A 24155-nucleotide genomic window follows, 5' to 3' on the forward strand; every position below is an offset into this window, starting at 1 on the left:
GTGGGAGATTACAGTCAGAAACAGGTGGGAGATTACAGTCAGAAACAGGTAGGAGATTACAGTCAGGAACAGGTGGGAGATTACAGTCAGAAATAGGTGTGAGATTACAGTCAGGAACAGGTGGGAGATAACAGTCAGAAACAGGTGTGAGATTACAGTCAGGAACAGGTGGGAGATTACAGTCAGAAACAGGCGGGAGATTACAGTCAGAAACAGGTGGGAGATTACAGTCAGAAACAGGTAGGAGATTACAGTCAGGAACAGGTGGGAGATTACAGTCAGAAATAGGTGTGAGATTACAGTCAGAAACAGGCAGGAGATTACAGTCAGAAACAGGTGTGAGATTACAGTCAGGAACAGGTGGGAGATAACAGTCAGAAACAGGTGGGACATTACAGTCAGAAACAGGCAGGAGATTACAGTCAGAAACAGGCAGGAGATTACAGTCAGAAACAGGTGGGAGATTACAGTCAGAAACAGGTGGGACATTACAGTCAGAAACAGGTGGGAGATTACAGTCAGAAACAGGCAGGAGATTACAGTCAGAAACAGGTGGGAGATTACAGTCAGAAACAGGTGGGACATTACAGTCAGAAACCGGCAGGAGATTACAGTCAGAAACAGGTGGGAGATTACAGTCAGAAACAGGAAGGAGATTAAAGTCAGAAATAGGTGGGAGATTACAGTCAGGAACAGGTGGGAGATAACAGTCAGAAACAGGTGGGACATTACAGTCAGAAACAGGCAGGAGATTACAGTCAGAAACAGGTGGGAGATTACAGTCAGAAACAGGCAGGAGATTACAGTCAGAAATAGGTGTGAGATTACAGTCAGGAACAGGTGGGATATAACAGTCAGAAACAGGTGGGAGATTACAGTCAGAAACAGGTAGGAGATTACAGTCAGGAACAGGTGGGAGATTACAGTCAGAAATAGGTGTGAGATTACAGTCAGGAACAGGTGGGAGATTACAGTCAGAAATAGGTGTGAGATTACAGTCAGAAACAGGCAGGAGATTACAGTCAGAAACAGGTGTGAGATTACAGTCAGGAACAGGTGGGAGATAACAGTCAGAAACAGGTGGGACATTACAGTCAGAAACAGGCAGGAGATTACAGTCAGAAACAGGCAGGAGATTACAGTCAGAAACAGGTGGGAGATTACAGTCAGAAACAGGTGGGACATTACAGTCAGAAACAGGTGGGAGATTACAGTCAGAAACAGGCAGGAGATTACAGTCAGAAACAGGTGGGAGATTACAGTCAGAAACAGGTGGGACATTACAGTCAGAAACAGGCAGGAGATTACAGTCAGAAACAGGTGGGAGATTACAGTCAGAAACAGGCAGGAGATTAAAGTCAGAAATAGGTGTGAGATTACAGTCAGGAACAGGTGGGAGATAACAGTCAGAAACAGGTGGGACATTACAGTCAGAAACAGGCAGGAGATTACAGTCAGAAACAGGTGGGAGATTACAGTCAGAAACAGGCAGGAGATTACAGTCAGAAATAGGTGTGAGATTACAGTCAGGAACAGGTGGGATATAACAGTCAGAAACAGGTGGGAGATTACAGTCAGAAACAGGTAGGAGATTACAGTCAGGAACAGGTGGGAGATTACAGTCAGAAACAGGTGTGAGATTACAGTCAGGAACAGGTGGGAGATAACAGTCAGAAACAGGTGTGAGATTACAGTCAGGAACAGGTGGGAGATTACAGTCAGAAACAGGCGGGAGATTACAGTCAGAAACAGGTGGGAGATTACAGTCAGAAACAGGTAGGAGATTACAGTCAGGAACAGGTGGGAGATTACAGTCAGAAATAGGTGTGAGATTACAGTCAGGAACAGGTGGGAGATTACAGTCAGAAACAGGCGGGAGATTACAGTCAGAAACAGGTAGGAGATTACAGTCAGGAACAGGTGGGAGATTACAGTCAGAAACAGGAAGGAGTTATAGGCAGAAACAGGCGGGGGGTTACAGGCAGAATTAGGTGGGAGATTACAGTCAGAATTAGGTGGCAGTTTACAGGCAGAAACAGGCAGGAGATTACAGTCAGAAATAGGTGTGAGATTACAGTCATGAACAGGTGGGAGATAACAGTCAGAAACAGGTGTGAGATTACAGTCAGAAACAGGTGTGAGATTACAGTCAGGAACAGGTGGGAGATTACAGTCAGAAACAGGTGGGACATTATAGTCAGAAACAGGCAGGAGATTACAGTCAGAAACAGGTGGGAGATTACAGTCAGAAACAGGCAGGAGATTACAGTCAGAAACAGGTGTGAGATTACAGTCAGGAACAGGTGGGAGATAACAGTCAGAAACAGGTGGGACATTACAGTCAGAAACAGGCAGGAGATTACAGTCAGAAACAGGTGGGAGATTACAGTCAGAAACAGGCAGGAGATTACAGTCAGAAACAGGTGGGAGATTACAGTCAGAAACAGGTGGGACATTACAGTCAGAAACAGGCAGGAGATTACAGTCAGAAACAGGTGGGAGATTACAGTCAGAAACAGGTGGGAGATTACAGTCAGAAACAGGTGGGACATTACAGTCAGAAACAGGCAGGAGATTACAGTCAGAAACAGGTGGGAGATTACAGTCAGAAACAGGCAGGAGATTACAGTCAGAAATAGGTGTGAGATTACAGTCAGGAACAGGTGGGAGATAACAGTCAGAAACAGTTGGGACATTACAGTCAGAAACAGGCAGGAGATTACAGTCAGAAACAGGTGGGAGATTACAGTCAGAAACAGGCAGGAGATTACAGTCAGAAATAGGTGTGAGATTACAGTCAGGAACAGGTGGGATATAACAGTCAGAAACAGGTGGGAGATTACAGTCAGAAACAGGCGGGAGATTACAGTCAGAAAGAGGTAGGAGATTACAGTCAGGAACAGGTGGGAGATTACAGTCAGAAACAGGCGGGAGATTACAGTCAGAAACAGGTAGGAGATTACAGTCAGGAACAGGTGGGAGATTACAGTCAGAAATAGGTGTGAGATTACAGTCAGGAACAGGTGGGAGATAACAGTCAGAAACAGGTGGGAGATTACAGTCAGAAACAGGCGGGAGATTACAGTCAGAAACAGGTAGGAGATTACAGTCAGGAACAGGTGGGAGATTACAGTGAGAAACAGGCGGGAGATTACAGTCAGAAACAGGTAGGAGATTACAGTCAGGAACAGGTGGGAGATTACAGTCAGAAACAGGCGGGAGATTACAGTCAGAAACAGGTAGGAGTTATAGGCAGAAACAGGCGGGGGGTTACAGGCAGAATTAGGTGGGAGATTACAGTCAGAATTTGGTGGAAGTTTACAGGCAGAAACAGGTGTGAGATTACAGTCAGGAACAGGTGGGAGATAACAGTCAGAAACAGGTGGGACATTACAGTCAGAAACAGGCAGGAGATTACAGTCAGAAACAGGTGGGAGATTACAGTCAGAAACAGACAGGAGATTACAGTCGGAAATAGGTGTGAGATTACAGTCAGAAACAGGTGGGAGATAACAGTCAGAAACAGGTGGGAGATTACAGTCAGAAACAGGCGGGAGATTACAGTCAGAAACAGGTAGGAGATTACAGTCAGGAACAGGTGGGAGATTACAGTCAGAAACAGGCGGGAGATTACAGTCAGAAACAGGTAGGAGATTACAGTCAGGAACAGGTGGGAGATTACAGTCAGAAACAGGCGGGAGATTACAGTCAGAAACAGGTAGGAGTTATAGGCAGAAACAGGCGGGGGGTTACAGGCAGAATTAGGTGGGAGATTACAGTCAGAATTAGGTGGAAGTTTACAGGCAGAAACAGGTAGGCGATTGGAATCAGAAACAGGTGGGAGATTACAGTCAAAAACAGATGGGAGATTACAGTCAGAAACAGGCAAGAAATTACAGGCAGAGACAGGTGGGAGATTACAGTCGAAACAGTTGGAAGTTACAGTCAGAAACACATGGGAGATTACAGTCATAAACAGGTGGGAGAATACAGTCAGAAACAGGCATGAGATTACAATCAGAAACAGGTGGGAGATTAGTCCCAAATGTTGGCAGATTGCAGTCAGGAACAGGTGGGAGATTACAGTCAGAAACAGGCGGGAGATTACAGTCAGAAACAGGCGGGAGATTACAGTCAGAAACAGGCGGGAGATTACAGTCAGAAACAGGCGGGAGATTACAGTTAGTAACGGGTATGAGTTATAGGCAGAAACACGTGGGACATTACAGTCAAAAACAGGTGGGAGAATACAGTCAGAAACAGGTGAGAGATTACAATCCGAAAGAGGCAGGAGATTACAGTCAGAAACAGGTAGGAGTTATAGGCAGAAACAGGCAGAAGTTACAGGCAGCATCAGGTGGGAGATTACAGTCAAAAACAGGTGGGAGAATACAGTCAGAAACAGGTGAGAGATTACAATCCGAAAGAGGCAGGAGATTACAGTCAGAAACAGGTAGGAGTTATAGGCAGAAACAGGCAGAAGTTACAGGCAGAATCAAGTGGGAGATTACAGTCAAAAACAGGTGGGAGTTACAGTCAGAAACAGGTGAGAGATTACAATCCGAAAGAGGCAGGAGATTACAGTCAGAAACAGGTAGGAGTTATAGGCAGAAACAGGCAGAAGTTACAGGCAGAATCAGGTGGGAGATTACAGTCAAAACAGGTGGGAGTTACAGTCAGAAGCACATGGGAAGATTACAGTCAGAAACAGGTAGGAGTTATAGGCAGAAACAAGCTGGAGTTACAGGCAGAATTAGGTGGGAGATTACAGTCAGAAGCAGATGGGAAATTACAGTCATAAACAGGTAGGTGATTACAATCAGAAACAGGTGGGAGATTACAGTCAGAAACAGGTGGGAGATAACAGTCAGAAACAGGTGGGACATTACAGTCAGAAACAGGCAGGAGATTACAGTCAGAAACAGGTGGGAGATTACAGTCAGAAACAGGCAGGAGATTACAGTCAGAAATAGGTGTGAGATTACAGTCAGGAACAGGTGGGAGATAACAGTCAGAAACAGGTGGGAGATTACAGTCAGAAACAGGCGGGAGATTACAGTCAGAAACAGGTAGGAGATTACAGTCAGGAACAGGTGGGAGATTACAGTCAGAAACAGGCGGGAGATTACAGTCAGAAACAGGTAGGAGATTACAGTCAGGAACAGGTGGGAGATTACAGTCAGAAACAGGCGGGAGATTACAGTCAGAAACAGGTAGGAGTTATAGGCAGAAACAGGCGGGGGGTTACAGGCAGAATTAGGTGGGAGATTATAGTCAGAATTAGGTGGAAGTTTACAGGCAGAAACAGGTAGGCGATTGGAATCAGAAACAGGTGGGAGATTACAGTCAAAAACAGATGGGAGATTACAGTCAGAAACAGGCAAGAAATTACAGGCAGAGACAGGTGGGAGATTACAGTCGAAACAGTTGGAAGTTACAGTCAGAAACACATGGGAGATTACAGTCATAAACAGGTGGGAGAATACAGTCAGAAACAAGCATGAGATTACAATCAGAAACAGGTGGGAGATTAGTCCCAAATGTTGGCAGATTGCAGTCAGAAACAGGTGGGAGATTAGTCCCAAATGTTGGCAGATTGCAGTCAGAAACAGGCGGGAGATTACAGTCAGAAACAGGCGGGAGATTACAGTCAGAAACAGGCGGGAGATTACAGTTAGTAACGGGTACGAGTTATAGGCAGAAACACGTGGGACATTACAGTCAAAAACAGGTGGGAGAATATAGTCAGAAACAGGTGAGAGATTACAATCCGAAAGAGGCAGGAGATTACAGTCAGAAACAGGTAGGAGTTATAGGCAGAAACAGGCAGAAGTTACAGGCAGCATCAGGTGGGAGATTATAGTCAAAAACAGGTGGGAGAATACAGTCAGAAACAGGTGAGAGATTACAATCCGAAAGAGGCAGGAGATTACAGTCAGAAACAGGTAGGAGTTATAGGCAGAAACAGGCAGAAGTTACAGGCAGAATCTAGTGGGAGATTACAGTCAAAAACAGGTGGGAGTTACAGTCAGAAGCAGGTGAGAGATTACAATCCGAAAGAGGCAGGAGATTACAGTCAGAAACAGGTAGGAGTTATAGGCAGAAACAGGCAGAAGTTACAGGCAGAATCAGGTGGGAGATTACAGTCAAAACAGGTGGGAGTTACAGTCAGAAGCACATGGGAAGATTACAGTCATAAACAGGTGGGCGATTACAGTCAGAAACAGGTAGGAGTTATAGGCAGAAACAAGCTGGAGTTACAGGCAGAATTAGGTGGGAGATTACAGTCAGAAGCAGATGGGAAATTACAGTCATAAACAGGTAGGCGATTACAATCAGAAACATGTAGGAGATTACAGTCAAAACAGGTGGGAGATTACAGTCAGAAACAGGCGGGAGATTACAGTCAGAAACAGTTGGGAGATTCTGCTCAGAATTACTGACACAACACCCCAAACACATTTCCACAAATTGACAATGCCTCGCATTCATATGCAGTCACACTCATTCACACTGACACATACTCATAGAAACACTCACACACATTCATACTTAAACACACATACACATGTTCCAACATTCACTAAGACTGTCATATTAACACGGGAAATCACATTATCATTCACACAAACTCACACTCATTTAATAAAAAGTACTAACACTAACATACACTGTCTCACATACAACACATACACACACACACACACAGAGGCACACACACAGAGTCACATTCAGAGTCAGACACAGTCTCACACACAGAGTCACACACAGAGTCACACACACTGTCACGCACACACACACAGGCACACTCACACACATGATCACACACACTGAAACACACAAATACAGAGTTACACGCACACAGTCACGTGCACAGTCATAAACACACACAGTCACAATCACAGACACAATCACACGTACAGTCACACACACGCAGAGTCACACACAGTCACACACACATACACACAGTCTCTCACACACACACAGATTCACACATAGGAACATAGGAACAGGAGTAGGCCATTCAGCCCCTCGTGCCTGCTCTGCCATTTGATAAGATCATGGCTGATCTGTGATCTAACTCCATATACCTGCCTTTGGCCCATATCCCTTAATACCTTTGGTTGCCAAAAAGCTATCTGTCTCAGATTTAAATTTAGCAATTGAGCTCGTATCAATTGCCATTTGCGGAAGAGAGTTCCAAACTTCTACCACCCTTTGTGTGTAGAAATATTTTCTAATCTCACTCCTGAAAGGTCTGGCTCTAATTTTTAGACTGTGCCCGCTTCTCCTAGAATCCCCAACCAGCGGAAATAGTTTCTCTCTATCCACCCTATCCATTCCCCTTAATATCTTATAAACTTCGATCAGATCAACCCTTAACCTTCGAAACTCTAGAGAATACAACCCCAATTTGTGTAGTCTCTCCTCGTAACGTAACACTTGAAGTCCGGGTATCATTCTAGTAAACCTACGCTGCACTCCCTCCAAGGCCAATATGTCCTTCCGAAGGTGCGGTGCCCAGAACTGCTCACAGTACTCCAGGTGCGGTCTAACCAGGGTTTTGTATAGCTGCAGCATAACTTCTGCCCCCTTGTACTCCAGTCCTCTAGATATAAAGGCCAGCATTCCATTTGCCTTCTTGATTATTTTCTGCACCTGTTCATGACACTTCAATGATCTATGTACCTGAACCCCTAAGTCCCTTTGGACATCCACTGTTTTTAACTTTTTACCATTTAGAAAGTACCCTGTTCTATCCTTTTTTGATCCAAAGTGGATGACCTCACATTTGTTTACATTGAATTCCATTTGCCACAGTTTTGCCCATTCACCTAATCGATCAATATCGCTTTGTAATTTTATGTTTCCATCTACACTGTTTACAATGCCACCAATCTTTGTAAACAATTTTACAACACCAAGTTATAGTCCAACAATTTTATTTGAAATTCACAAGCTTTCGGAGGCTTCCTCCTTCCTCAGGTGAATGTTGTGGAAATGAAATCCTCGAACCCTTCGTATTTATAAATCACAGAACAATACCTGGTGATCACAGACAGTCTTTCCAACTGCCCGTTGCCAAGGCAATCACAGTGTGCAGACAGAGAGGTGTTACCTACAAGGCCACCGAATATACAAACAACCAAAAAAAAACAGAGAGAGAGAGAGGCAGAAACATAGAAATATCCGGAAGGAAGAGAAAGACAGCAAATGACCCGTTATATTAAAAACAGATAACATTTGTTCGCTGGTGGGGTAACGTGTAGTGTGACATGAACCCAAGATCCCGGTTGAGGCCGTCCTCATGGGTGCGGAACTTGGCTATCAATTTCTGCTCGACGATTTTGCGTTGTCGTGTGTCTCGAAGGCCGCCTTGGAGTATGCTTACCCGAAGGTCGGTGGCTGAATGTCCTTGACTGCTGAAGTGTTCCCCGACTGGGAGGGAACCCTCCTGTCTGGCGATTGTTGCGCGGTGTCCGTTCATCCGTTGTCGCAGCGTCTGCATGGTCTCACCAATGTACCATGCTCTGGGGCATCCTTTCCTGCAACGTATGAGGTAGACAACGTTGGCCGAGTCACAGGAGTATGAACCATGCACCTGGTGGGTGGTGTCCTCTCGTGTGATGGTGGTGTCTGTGTCGATGATCTGGCATGTCTTGCAGAGGTTACCGTGGCAGGGTTGTGTGGTGTCGTGGACGCTGTTCTCCTGAAAGCTGGGTAATTTGCTGCGAACGATGGTCTGTTTGAGGTTGGGTGGCTGTTTAAAGGTGAGTAGTGGAGGTGTGGGGATGGCCATAGCGAGGTGTTCGTCGTCATTGATGACATGTTGAAGGCTGCGGAGAACATGGCGTAGTTTCTCCGCTCCGGGGAAGTACTGGACGACGAAGGGTACTCTGTTGGTTGCGTCCCGTGTTAGTCTTCTGAGGAGGTCTATGCGATTTTTCGCTGTGGCCCGTCGGAACTGTCGATCGATGAGTTGAGCGTCATATCCCGTTCTTACTAGGGCGTCTTTCAGCGTCTGTAGGTGTCCATTGCGTTCCTCCTCGTCTGAGCAGACCCTGTGTATTCGCAGGGCCTGTCCATAGGGGATGGCCTCTTTGACGTGGAAGCTGGAAAAGTGGAGCATCGTGAGGTTGTCCGTGGGCTTGCGGTAGAGTGAGGTGCTGAGGTGCCCGTCTTTGATGGAGATTCGTGTGTCCAAGAAAGAAACTGATTCTGAGGAGTAGTCCATGGTGAGCTTGATGGTGGGATGGAACTTGTTGATGTTATCGTGTAGTCTCTTTAGTGATTCCTCGCCGTGGGTCCATAGAAAGAAAATGTCGTCGATGTATCTGGTGTATAGTGTTGGTTGGAGGTCCTGTGCAGTGAAGAAGTCCTGCTCGAACTTGTGCATGAAAATGTTGGCGTATTGGGGTGCGAATTTGGTCCCCATGGCTGTTCCGTGTGTTTGGGTAAAGAACTGGTTATCGAAGGTGAAGACATTGTGATCCAGGATGAAGCGGATGAGTTGTAGGATGGCGTCTGGAGATTGGCTGTTGTTGGTGTTGAGTATTGATGCTGTCGCAGCGATGCCGTCATCGTGGGGGATACTGGTGTATAGTGCCGAGGCGTCCATCGTGGTGAGAAGTGTTCCTGGTTCAACTGGTCCGTGGGTACTGAGTTTTTGTAGGAAGTCTGTAGTGTCGCGACAGAAGCTGGGGGTTCCCTGTACGATGGGTTTCAGGATGCCCTCGATGGATACATCTGACGGGCCACAGCGAAAAATCGCATAGACCTCCTCAGAAGACTAACACGGGACGCAACCAACAGAGTACCCTTCGTCGTCCATACTTCCCCGGAGCGGAGAAACTACGCCATGTTCTCCGCAGCCTTCAACATGTCATCAATGACGACGAACACCTCGCTAAGGCCATCCCCACGCCTCCACTACTCGCCTTTAAACAGCCACCCAACCTCAAACAGACCATCGTTCGCAGCAAATTACCCAGCTTTCAGGAGAACAGCGTCCACGACACCACACAACCCTGCCACGGTAACCTCTGCAAGACATGCCAGATCATCGACACAGATACCACCATCACACGAGAGGACACCACCCACCAGGTGCATGGTTCATACTCCTGTGACTCGGCCAACGTTGTCTACCTCATACGTTGCAGGAAAGGATGCCCCAGAGCATGGTACATTGGCGAGACCATGCAGACGCTGCGACAACGGATGAACGGACACCGCGCAACAATCGCCAGACAGGAGGGTTCCCTCCCAGTCGGGGAACACTTCAGCAGTCATGGACATTCAGCCACCGACCTTCGGGTAAGCGTTCTCCAAGGTGGCCTTCGAGACACACGACAACGCAAAATCGTCGAGCAGAAATTGATAGCCAAGTTCCGCACCCATGAGGACGTCCTCAACCGGGATCTTGGGTTCATGTCACGCTACACGTAACCCCACCAGCGAACAAATGTTATCTGTTTTTAATATAACGGGTCATTTGCTGTCTTTCTCTTCCTTCCGGATGTTTCTATGTTTCTGCCTCTCTCTCTTTCTGTTCTTTTTTTGGTTGTTTGTATGTTCGGTGGCCTTGTAGGTAACACCTCTCTGTCTGCACACTGTGATTGCCTTGGCAACGGGCAGTTGGAAAGACTATCTGTCATCACCAGGTATTGTTCTGTGATTTATAAATGCGAAGGGTTCGAGGATTTCATTTCCACAACATTCACCTGAGGAAGGAGGAAGCCTCCGAAAGCTTGTGGATTTCAAATAAAATTGTTGGACTATAACTTGGTGTTGTAAAATTGTTTACAATTGTCAACCCCAGTCCATCACCGGCATCTCCACACCAATCTTTGTGTCATCGGCAAACTTAGATGTGAGACTTTCTATGCCTTCACCTAAGTCGTTAATAAATATTGTGAATAATTGAGGCCCCAAGACAGATCCCTGCGGGACTCCACTAGTCACATCCTGACAATGTGAGTACCTACCCATTATCTGGTCCTGGGGATTTGTCACTCTTTAGTGCTATTATTTTCTTCATTACTGTTGCTTTACTTATGTTAATTTTATCGAGTCCCTGTCCCCAATTCAATATTAGTTTTCTTGGGATTTCCGGCATGCTCTTTTTCTACTTTAAATACTGACGCAAAGTAATTATTCAACATGTCCGCATTTCCCCATTGTCAATGACAATATCCCCACTTTCAGTTTTTAAGGGGCCAACACTGCTCCTGACCACCCTCTTTTTCCTAATATAACTATACAGTCACACACACTGTCTCACACACACAAACAGAGTCTCACACATAGTCACAAACAGAGTCTCACACACACAGAGTCTCACACGCAGTCACAAACACAGAGTCTCACACGCAGTCACAAACACAGAGTCTCACACACAGTCACAAACACAGAGTCTCACACGCAGTCACAAACACAGAGTCTCACACGCAGTCACAAACACAGAGTCTCACACGCAGTCACAAACACAGAGTCTCACACACAGTCACAGAGTCTCACACACACAGAGTCTCACACACAGTCACAAACAGAGTCTCACACACAGTCACAAACAGAGTCTCACACACACAGAGTCTCACACGCAGTCATATACTCACACAGTCACAGCCACAGACACACTCACATGTACAATCACACAAACTCAAACACACACATAGTCACACACAGTCACACACACAAACAAAGTCACACACACAGTCACAAACACAGTCACACACTCACACAGTCATGGCACAGTCACACACACGCAGAGTCACACACAGACACACAGTCTCACACACACACGCTCACACACACACACAGATTCACACACACAGTCACACACTCCGTCACACACACAAACAGAGCCACACACACAGTCATAAACACAGACTCTCACACACACACACAGTCACACACACACACAGTCACACACACAGTCTCACACACACACAGTCTCACACACACACAGTCTCACACACAGTCACGTGCACAGTTACACACACACACCGTCACAGACACAGTCTCACACACAATCACACACACTCAAACACACAGACATGCAGTCACAGTCACATTCACATACACACTCACTCACACACACAGTCACAAACGTACACACAGGCACACTCACACACCGCCACAGACACTTCCATGTACTTGCACACACTCAGACTAATAGAAAGTCCTCGTGCATCTTACTCCAAAACGAGGCCACGTTTCTTGTGACCTTTCCGCGCTCTCACCTTGTGCTCCAGGGTTGGGGACAGTGCGGTTGACAGTTTATCTGAGCCCAGGCTGATATCCGAGGTACACGCCGGGTGCTGCCACTGCGTGGTGCCAGTTGGCACGTGCCAGTAGTACGTCCCACTCGTGTCCCTGATTGTCCTCCATCCCGGGGGGAGGTCCGGGTCCGTCTCCAGGGATTGGTCATTCCACAGGTTGTCTGTAAGTGCAACAATTGAAACAAAAACATGCCATGTTGTTCTGATCTGGAATGCGCTGCCTGAAAGGGCGGTGGAAGCTGATTCAATAGTAACTTTCAAAAGGGAATTGGAGAAATGCTTGAAAAGGAGGCATTTGCAGGACTATGGGGGAAAGAGCAGGCAGAGTGGGACTAATTGGATTAGCTCTTTCAGAGAGCCAGCACAGGCACAATTTGTTAATGAATCGCAGGGCATTTCAGTGAACCAGAGCCTACGTCAGGAAGACCTCTGAAGGTGACAGGACCAAGTGGGGGAGGATTGAAATGAATTTGGCTGGGGGAGGGGCACCAGGACGCAGCTGCTCAGAGGAGAGACAAGGTGCACTGAAAACTGGGAGGGACAAACAGCAACAGAATAAAGAATTGTTTGGAAAGTGCAGGAAATAGATGGAGGAGAAAAGCAAAGCCGACTGGCACGGTGTTGGAATGCAGGTGTGTTGATGTGAGGAGTGTCACAAATAAGGTGGACGAGCGACAGCAGCAAGTTGCCACATGGGGTTATGATATCGTGGCTAGAACGGAGACCTGGCTTAAACATGGGCAGGAATGGGAACTAAACATTCCCGGCTACGGTGCACTCAGGAGGGAAAGGGGAGGAATAATGTCAGGAGAGGGGATGGCAGTATTGATCGAGGATAATATTACAGTTCTACAGAGGGACGATACACCAGAGGGTTCAAAGGCTGAATCTATTTGGTTAGGGTTAAGGAACAGAAAAGCAGCTGTTACATTGCTGGGTGTTTACTATAGACCCCCAAATAGTGAGAAGGAGATAGAGGAGCAAATCGCAGAGAAATGTGAAAATAATCGAGCAGTAATAGTGGGGGACTTCAATTACCCTAAAATAGACTGAGAAAAAAGTAAGAGTAAAAGGCAAGGAGGGTGAAGGATTCCTAAAAAGTGTCCAGGAGAACTTTTTTAATCAGTATGTTTCTAGCCCAACGAGGAAGAAGCAGTGTTGGGTCTAGTTTTGGGGAATGAAGTAGAACAAGTGGAGTGTGTTTCAGTGGGAGAACATCTGGGTGATAGTGATCATAATATAATTTGGTTTAAAGTAGTCTTGGAAAGGGGCAAAGAAAAATCAAAGGTAAAAATATCCAACTGGAAGAAAGACAATTTCAGTGATTTGAGAAGGGATCGAGCAAAGGTGGACTAGATTGGCCAGGAAAACAGTAAATAAGCAATGGCAGGCCTTCAAAGCAGAGATAGTTCGGGGACAAACCAAGTATATTCCCAAAAGGAGGAAAGATGGGGCATCCACAGCGAGAGCTCCCTGGATGACAGAGGAAATAGAGGTTAAAATAAAACAGAAAAAGGAGGTTGATGACAAATGTCAGGTACAGAATACAGTCGAAAACCAGGCAAAATACAGAGAGTGCAGGGGGAAATCAAATAAAGGATATAAGAGGGGCAAAGAGAGAGTATGAGAAAAGATTAGTGGGTAACACAAAAGGGAACCCAAAAAAGTAAAAGGATAGTTAAAGGAATGGTGAGGCCGACTAGGGACAAAAAAGGAAATCTTCTTGTGGCGGCAGAGGTACTGAATGAGGATTTTACATCTGCCTTCACAAAAGAAGAGGATGAAGATAATGTCGCTGTAGAGGAGGGAGTGGAGATATTGGATAGGATCAAAATAGATAGAAAGGAGGTGCGAAATAGGTTGACATCACTCAAAGTTAACGGGTCACCCGGTCCAGATGGGATGCATCCTAGATTGCTGAGGGAAGCAGAAGGTCTGACCACAATCTTTCAATCCTCCTTGGATATGGGAGCGGTGCCAGAGGACTGGAGGATTGTAAATGTTACACCCCTGTTCAAAAAAGGGGAGAGGGATAAAGCTGGTAACTACAGGCCAGTCAGTCTAATGTCAGTGGTGGGAAAACTACTAGAGACCATTGTCAAGGACAAAATTAATTCTCACTTGGAGAAGCTTGGGTTAATAATGGGAGAGCCAGCACAGATTTGTTAAAGGCAAATCCTGTCTGACTAACCTGATTGAGTTCTTCGATGAAGTAACAGAGGAGGTTGATGAAGGTAGTGCAGTAGATGTTGTATATATGAACTTCTAAAAGGCATTTGATAAAGTACCACATAACAGCCTTAATCGTAAAATAGAAGCACATGGTATTAAAGGCATGGTGGTAATTTAAGATAAGGGGTCGGCCATTTAGGACTGAGATGAGGAGGAATTTCTTCGCTCAGAGGGTTGTAAATCTTTGGAATTCTCTACCCCAGAGGGCTGTGGATGCTGAGTCGTTGAGTATATTCACAGCTGAGATGGATAGATTTTTGAGCTCTAGGGGAATCAAGGGATATGGGGATCGGGGGGGAAAGTGGAGTTGAAGTCGAAGATCAGCCATGATCTTATTAAATGGTGGAGCAGGCTCGAGGGACCGACCCCCAGGGGTCGGTATTAGGACCATTGCTTTTCTTGTTATATATAAGTGACCTGGACTTGGGTATAGGGAGTACAATTTCGAAGTTTGCAGATGATACAAAACTTGACAATGTAGTACGTAATGAGCAGGATAGTAGCAGACTTCAGGAGGACATAGACAGACTGGTGAAATGGGCAGACACATGGCAGATGAGTGTGAAGTGGTGCACTTTAGGAGGGACAACATGGAAAGATATAATCTAAACGGTATTATTTTGACGGGGGTGCAAAAGCAGAGGGACCTGAGGGTGCATATTGAAAATCTTTGAAGGCGGGAGGGCAAATTGATAAGGTGGTTAAGAAAGTGTATGAGATACTATCCTTGTAAATAGAGGCATTGAATACAAAAACAAGGAAGTCAAGCTAAACCTTTACAAATCACTGGTTAGGCCTCAGCTGGAGTATTGTGTCCAATTCTGGGCACCGCACTTTAGGAAAGATGTCAAGGCCTTGGAGAGGGTGCATAGATTTAGCAGAATGGTACCAGGGATGAGGGACTTCAGTTACGTGGAGAGACTGGAGAAGCTGGGGTTGTTCTCCTTAGAGCAGAGATGGTTAAGGGGAGATTTAATAGAGGTGTTCAAAATCACGAGGGGTTTTGATAGATTAAATTAAGGAGAAACTGTTTCCACCGGCAGGAGGGTCGGTAACCAGAGGACACAGATTGGCAAATATTGGCAAAAAATCCAGGGGGGTAGGAGGAGATTTTTTTTTTTACACAGTGAGTTGTTATGATCTGGAATGCGCTGCCTGAAAGGGCGGTGGAAGCAGATTCAATAATAACTTTCAAAAGGGAATTGGATAAATACTTGAAAAGGAAACATTTGCGGGGCTACGGGGGAAAATCAGGGGGTGGGGGCGGGGGACTAATCAGATAGCACTTTCAAAAGAGCCGGCACAGGCACGACGGGCCGAACGGCTTCCATCCGTGCTGTAAGATTCTAAGATGACATGGGGGGACATTGGGACGACTGCCATCAGCTAATGGTGTTTGAAACAGCATTCAGTGACGGACAAAAGGCTTCCAAGTCGACACACTCTCCTAATGACGGTGCAGCTGCCAGAACCTGCTCATCTTGAGCCAGCCGCTGACTGTCTACACAGCAAGTGGAACACAGCATTATGGGGAACGAGGATCAGAGGACCAGCCAGCAATCGATCTTTCTAATGTAGATAACAATGAATTACCACAAAATTATATTCATTTACTGAGAGATACTTAGTGAGACGAACAGCTTATTATTTCATTGGTCAATATCGTGGCAGGACAAGTTGAGAAGGCTGTTAAAAAAGCAAATGGGATCCTGGGTTCTATTAATTGAGGCACAGAGTACAAAAGCAAGGGAGTTATGCGAAACCTTTATAAATCACTGGTTAGGCCTCAGCTGGAGTATTGTGTTCACTTCTGGGCAATGCACTTTAGGAAGGATGTCAAGGCCTTGGAGAGGGTGCAGAGGAGATTTACCAGAATGGTACCAGGGAATGAGGGAGTTCAGTTATGTGGAGAGACCGGAGAAGCTGGGGTTGTTCTCCTTAGACAAAGAAGGTTAAGGGGAGATTTGATCGAGGTGTTCAAAATAATGAACGGTTTTGATAGAGTAAACAAGGAGAAACTGTTTCCAGTGGCAGAACGGTCGGTAACCAGAGGACACAGATTTAAGGTGATCGGCAAAAGAACCAGAGGCGACATGAAACATTTTTTTTATGCAGCGAGTTGTAATGATCTGGAATTCACTGCCTGAAAGGGCGGTGGAAGCAGATTCAATAATAACTTTCAAAAGGGAATTGGATAAACACTTGAAGGGAAAAAAATTACAGAGGTATGGGGAAAGAGCAGGGGAGTGGGACTAATTGGATAGCTCTTTCAAAGAGCCGGCACAGGCACGATGGGCCGAATGGCCTCCTCCTGTGCTGTACCTACGATGACTATGACTGTGAAATATTACACAATTGAAAGCTTTTATCATTGTACTTTTGTTCATAAATTGGAAAAAAACCTGGTGGAGAGGGAAGATAGGGGCTCTCCCCACCCATTTAATCTCCCCCCACAGCCCATGTACACTCTCCCCTATCATGGACTCTCTCCCACCCATTTAATCTCCTCCCACAGCCCATGTACACTCTCCCCTATCATGGACTCTCCCCACCCATTTAATCTCCCCCCACAGCCCATGTACACTCTCCCCTATCATGGACTCTCCCCACCCATTTAATCTCCTCCCACAGCCCATGTACACTCTCCCCTATCATGGACTCTCTCCCACCCATTTAATCTCCTCCCACAGCCCATGTACACTCTCCCCTATCATGGACTCTCCCCACCCATTTAATCTCCTCCCACAGCCCATGTACATTCTCCCCTATCATGGACTCTCCCCACCCATTTAATCTCCCCCCACAGCCCATGTACACTCTCCCCTATCATGGACTCTCCCCACCCATTTAATCTCCCCCCACAGCCCATGTACACTCTCCCTTATCATGGACTCTCCCCACCCATTTAATCTCCCCCCACAGCCCATGTACACTCTCCCTTATCATGGACTCTCCCCACCCATTTAATCTCCCCCCACAGCCCATGTACACTCTCCCCTATCATGGACTCTCCCACCCATTTAATCTCCCCCCACAGCCCATGTACACTCTCCCCTATCATGGACTCTCCCCACCCATTTAATCTCCCCCCACAGCCCATGTACACTCTCCCTTATCATGGACTCTCCCCACCCATTTAATCTCCCCCCACAGCCCATGTACACTCTCCCCTATCATGGACTCTCCCCACCCATTTAATCTCCCCCCACAGCCCATGTACACTCTCCCCTATCATGGACTCTCCCCACCCATTTAATCTCCCCCCACAGCCCATGTACACTCTCCCTTATCATGGACTCTCCCCACCCATTTAATCTCCCCCCACAGCCCATGTACACTCTCCCCTATCATGGACTCTCCCCACCCATTTAATCTCCCCCCACAGCCCATGTACACTCTCCCTTATCATGGACTCTCCCCACCCATTTAATCTCCCCCCACAGCCCGTGTACACTCTCCCCTATCATGGACTCTCTCCCACCCATTTAATCTCCTCCCACAGCCCATGTACACTCTCCCCTATCATGGACTCTCTCCCACCCATTTAATCTCCTCCCACAGCCCATGTACACTCTCCCTTATCATGGACTCTAGTCCACACATTTAATCTCCTTCCACAGCCCATGTACACTCTCCCCAATCATGGACTCCCTCCCCAGACACCCCTTTAATCTCCCACAGCCCATGTACACTCTCCCCTATCATGGACTCTCCCACCCATTCTAATTTCAGCCATGTACACTTCAATCATGGACTCTCCCACCATTCATCTCCCACCCATGTACACTCTCCCCCATTACCTCATGGACTCTCTCCCACCCATTTAATCTCCCCCACAGCCCATGTACACTCTCCCCTATCATGGACTCTCCCCACCCATTTAATCTCCTCCCACAGCCCATGTACACTCTCCCCAATCATGGACTCTCTCCACCCATTTAATCTCCTTCCACAGCCCATGTACACTCTCCCCAATCATGGACTCTCTCCCACCCATTTAATCTCCTTCCACAGCCCATGTACACTCTCCCCTATCATGGACTCTCTCCCACCCATTTAATCTCCTTCCACAGCCCATGTACACTCTCCCCAATCATGGACTCTCTCCCACCCATTTAATCTCCTCCCACAGCCCACGTACACTCTCCCTTATCATGGACTCTAGTCCACACATTTAATCTCCTTCCACAGCCCATGTACACTCTCCCCAATCATGGACTCTCTCCCACCCATTTAATCTCCTCCCACAGCCCACGTACACTCTCCCCTATCATGGACTCTCTCCCACCCATTTAATCTCCTCCCACAGCCCGTGTACACTCTCCCCTATCATGGACTCTCCCCACCCATTTAATCTCAGCCCACAGCCCATGTACACTCTCCCCTATCATGGACTCTCTCCCACCCATTTAATCTCCTTCCACAGCCCATGTACACTCTCCCCAATCATGGACTCTCTCCCACCCATTTAATCTCCTCCCACAGCCCACGTACACTCTCCCTTATCATGGACTCTAGTCCACACATTTAATCTCCTTCCACAGCCCATGTACACTCTCCCCAATCATGGACTCTCTCCCACCCATTTAATCTCCTCCCACAGCCCACGTACACTCTCCCCTATCATGGACTCTCTCCCACCCATTTAATCTCCTCCCACACCCCATGTACACTCTCCCCTATCATGGACTCTCTCCCACCCATTTAATCTCCTCCCACAGCCCGTGTACACTCTCCCCTATCATGGACTCTCTCCCACCCATTTAATCTCAGCCCACAGCCCATGTACACTCTCCCCTATCATGGACTCTCTCCCACCCATTTAATCTCCTCCCACAGCCCATGTACACTCTCCCCTATCATGGACTCTCCCCACCCATTTAATCTCCCCCCACAGCCCATGTACACTCTCCCTTATCATGGACTCTCCCCACCCATTTAATCTCCCCCCACAGCCCGTGTACACTCTCCCCTATCATGGACTCTCTCCCACCCATTTAATCTCCTCCCACAGCCCATGTACACTCTCCCCTATCATGGACTCTCTCCCACCCATTTAATCTCCTCCCACAGCCCATGTACACTCTCCCTTATCATGGACTCTAGTCCACACATTTAATCTCCTTCCACAGCCCATGTACACTCTCCCCAATCATGGACTCTCCCCACCCATTTAATCTCCCCCCACAGCCCATGTACACTCTCCCCTATCATGGACTCTCCCCACCCATTTAATCTCCTCCCACAGCCCATGTACACTCTCCCCAATCATGGACTCTCCCCACCCATTTAATCTCCTCCCACAGCCCATGTACACTCTCCCCAATCATGGACTCTCTCCCACCCATTTAATCTCCTCCCACAGCCCATGTACACTCTCCCTTATCATGGACTCTCCCCACCCATTTAATCTCCCCCCACAGCCCATGTACACTCTCCCCTATCATGGACTCTCCCCACCCATTTAATCTCCTCCCACAGCCCATGTACACTCTCCCCAATCATGGACTCTCTCCACCCATTTAATCTCCTTCCACAGCCCATGTACACTCTCCCCAATCATGGACTCTCTCCCACCCATTTAATCTCCTTCCACAGCCCATGTACACTCTCCCCTATCATGGACTCTCTCCCACCCATTTAATCTCCTTCCACAGCCCATGTACACTCTCCCCAATCATGGACTCTCTCCCACCCATTTAATCTCCTCCCACAGCCCACGTACACTCTCCCTTATCATGGACTCTAGTCCACACATTTAATCTCCTTCCACAGCCCATGTACACTCTCCCCAATCATGGACTCTCTCCCACCCATTTAATCTCCTCCCACAGCCCACGTACACTCTCCCCTATCATGGACTCTCTCCCACCCATTTAATCTCCTCCCACAGCCCGTGTACACTCTCCCCTATCATGGACTCTCCCCACCCATTTAATCTCAGCCCACAGCCCATGTACACTCTCCCCTATCATGGACTCTCTCCCACCCATTTAATCTCCTTCCACAGCCCATGTACACTCTCCCCAATCATGGACTCTCTCCCACCCATTTAATCTCCTCCCACAGCCCACGTACACTCTCCCTTATCATGGACTCTAGTCCACACATTTAATCTCCTTCCACAGCCCATGTACACTCTCCCCAATCATGGACTCTCTCCCACCCATTTAATCTCCTCCCACAGCCCACGTACACTCTCCCCTATCATGGACTCTCTCCCACCCATTTAATCTCCTCCCACACCCCATGTACACTCTCCCCTATCATGGACTCTCTCCCACCCATTTAATCTCCTCCCACAGCCCGTGTACACTCTCCCCTATCATGGACTCTCTCCCACCCATTTAATCTCAGCCCACAGCCCATGTACACTCTCCCCTATCATGGACTCTCTCCCACCCATTTAATCTCCTCCCACAGCCCATGTACACTCTCCCCTATCATAGGCCCACCCTATAACAACACCGTCCTATGATTCGATAACCAGATGCCTCGTGAAGCAACAATACAACTTGTTTAGACTTGTTCTTGTTGATCACCTGGGTGTCTGACCCACACGTCAACCCGTCGCTCTCCAAACCAAGATACTGAGGAATCTACGGCCACCCTATTGAGTTTCGGATTCACCAGCATGGAGTTCACAATCTCTCCCCACACGGACACACTCCACTTAGCTAAATCCAGAGTGTACCTGGATGTTCTGCATCACCTGGACGCAGCGCCTAGAGGACGATCAGGCGGAGAAGATCACACTCCAGTAACAAAGCCAAAGTGGGGGAGAGGGGTTATCGGTGATAATGTGGAGGACTGGGGCAGAATTCAAAGGGGCTTGTCGAGTGGGCGGATAAATGGCAAATTAAATTCAATATAGCGAAGTGTGAGGTGGTTCGTTTCGGTGGGATGAACGAGGAGGCCACTTATTTCTTGGAAGGTAAGAAACCAAATGGAGTTGAGGAGCAAAGAGAGCTGAGAATACAGATAGAGAAGTTGCTAAAAGGAGCAACTCCAGTTGATAAGGCCGTAAAGAATTCAAACAAAATACTGGGGTTTAGTTCTCGCAGAGTAGAATGCAAAAGCAGGGGGGTAATGTTAAATTTATATAGTGCTTTGATTAGACCATACTTGCAGTATTGTGCACAGTTCTGGTCTCCATATTACAAAGACGATAATTTTAAAAAATTCATTTATGGGATGTGGGCATCGCTGACAAGGCCAGCATTTATTGCCCATCCCTAATTGCCCCTTGAGAAGGTGGTGGTGAGCCGCCTTCTTGAACCGCTGCAGTCCGTGTGGTGAAGGTTCTCCCACAGTGCTGTTAGGAAGGGAGTTCCAGGATTTTGACCCAGCGACGATGAAGAAACGGCCGATATATTTCCAAATCAGGATGGTGTGTGACTCGGAGGGGAACGTGCAGGTGGTGTTGTTCCCATGTGCCTGCTGCCCTTGTCCTTCTAGGTGGTAGAGGTCACGGGATTGGGAGGTGCTGTCGAAGAAGCCTTGGCGAGTTGCTGGAGTGCATCTTGAAGCAAGTGCAGAAAAGATTTACAGAATTGAGTGGATGCAACTATCGAGAAAGATTGAACAGGCTGAGGTTCTTTTCTCTGGAACAGACAAGATTAAGAGGAGATCTGATAGAGACCTTTAAAATAATGAAGGGGTTCGATAGGGTGGATGTGGAGAAACTGTTTCCACAAGTGGGTGAATCCAGAATAAGGGGGCATAAATGTAAGATAGGATCAAATAAAGAATTTAGGAGGAATTTCTTTACACAGAGAATGTTGAAAAAGTGGAACTCACTGTCACATGGAATGGTTGAAGCAGATAGCATTTAAGGGGAGGCATGATGCATACATGAGGGAGAAAGGAATAAAGGGATATAGGGGCAGGGTGGGAAGAGGTCATTAGAGTGGGAAGATGCTCGTGTGGAGTATAGAAACCAGCGCAGGCCAGCATTGGCAAGTTGGGCCGAATGGCTTGTATCTGTTACAGTTCTATGTAATTTGAAGTAATTCTAGCTTAGGTGCAGATTGCTGGGCTCAAGATTGAGGAACCCCCAAATGTGCTCACAGATATCCTAGTGTGCAAATCCCTCCATGGCCTCGCCCCTCCCTATCTCCCTCCTCCAGCCCTACAACCCTCCGAGATCCTGCGCTCTTGAACTCCTGGCCTCTTGCGCATCCCCAATTTCCATCGCTCCACCATTGGCGGCCGTGCCTTCAGCTGCCTGGGACCTAAGCTCTGGAATTCACTCCCTAAACCTCTCCGCATCTCCACCTCTCCCACCTCCTTTAAATCTACCTCTTAAAACCTATCTCTTTGATCGAGCTTTTGTTCACCTTTCCTAACATCTCTTTATGTGGCTCGGTGTCAATTCCTGTCTGATTGCGCTTGCACGAAGTGTCTAGAGAGGCTTTTACTACATTAAAGGCGCTATATAAATGTCAGTTGCTGTTGCTGTATTGCTGGAGTTTAAACAGCGAAAGCAGTGCAGGCTATCAGCACAGAGCACTGGCGAGCTCACTGCTGCTTGAACCAGCTAAGGCCACCCTGACCATTATAGCATTGACTGGCGGGCCCAGTAGGCAGTCTCAGACCCCAGTGATGGATCTACCCCTCCAGCTTCCATTAGTGAACCAGGCTGGTCCATCAATCACCGACAGTGACCCCTGGAGTACTGCAGAGCTTGCTTGGTGCAGGCAACGGATTGCCGAGTTTTTCCAAGGGTCGAATTTGTTTCAAACTCCCATCTCCAAGTTGGAGCCATCTGGACTCCAAAATAAGACTGTTTCACCTCCCTGGCTCCGTGTTTCTGGGAGAGGACACATGGTGACAACCAGACTGCAAGCGTCAAAAAAATGGAGTAAAATAAAGGAGGGAGACGAGAAAGGTTTTAATAAGTACGTCATTCTTTCCGTAGCCTGTGTCCAGCTCCAACAACACTCAAGAAGCTCGACACCATCCAGGACAAAGCAGCCCACTTGATTGGCACCCCATCCACCACCCTAAACATTCACTCCCTTCACCACCGGCGCACCGTGGCTGCAGTGTGTACCATCCACAGGATGCACTGCAGCAACTCGCCAAGGCTTCTTCGACAGCACCTCCCAAACCCACGACCTCTACCACCTAGAAGGACAAGGGCAGCAGGTGCATGGCAACAACACCACCTGCACGTTCCCCTCCAAGTCACACACCATCCCAACTTGGAAATATATCGGCCGTTCCTTCATCGCCGCTGGGTCAAAATCCTGGAACTCCCTTCCTAACAGCACTGTGGGAGAACCGTCACCACACGGACTGCAGTGGTTCAAGAAGGCGGCTCACCACCACCTTCTCAAGGGGCAATTAGGGATGGGCAATAAATGCCGGCCTTGCCAGCGACGCCTAGATCCCGAGAATTAATTTAAAAAAAACTATTGTGTGTAGAGTGTAGTTGGGAGCAGGGCCATCCTGTGATTGAGAAATTGGCCAAGTTATTGATTCTAACGATTAACACCAGGATGATATTACGGGAGAAGGGCTAAAAATGAACCTAGTTTGCACCGCAATAGAACAAGGTGATCTCAGACTGGGGACATGTGGCCTGCCAATTCATTCCAAAACCCATTAAGTCCAATTACAGTCATATCAAAATAG

At 47.4% G+C, this 24155-nt stretch overlaps 1 protein-coding gene across 1 annotated transcript in view; it reads right to left on the minus strand.

Annotated features, from left to right (window-relative positions):
- apbb3 (amyloid beta (A4) precursor protein-binding, family B, member 3) overlaps nt 1-24155 on the minus strand; it is an 85394-nt gene that overhangs the window by 60292 nt on the left and 947 nt on the right. The window contains exon 3 of the mRNA XM_067996591.1: nt 12246-12445. Coding sequence (XP_067852692.1) covers nt 12246-12445 — 200 coding nt within the window. The remainder of the gene's footprint in view (nt 1-12245; nt 12446-24155) is intronic.

The sequence above is a fragment of the Heptranchias perlo genome, chromosome 14, assembly GCF_035084215.1.
Source record: "Heptranchias perlo isolate sHepPer1 chromosome 14, sHepPer1.hap1, whole genome shotgun sequence".
NCBI lineage: Eukaryota > Metazoa > Chordata > Chondrichthyes > Hexanchiformes > Hexanchidae > Heptranchias > Heptranchias perlo.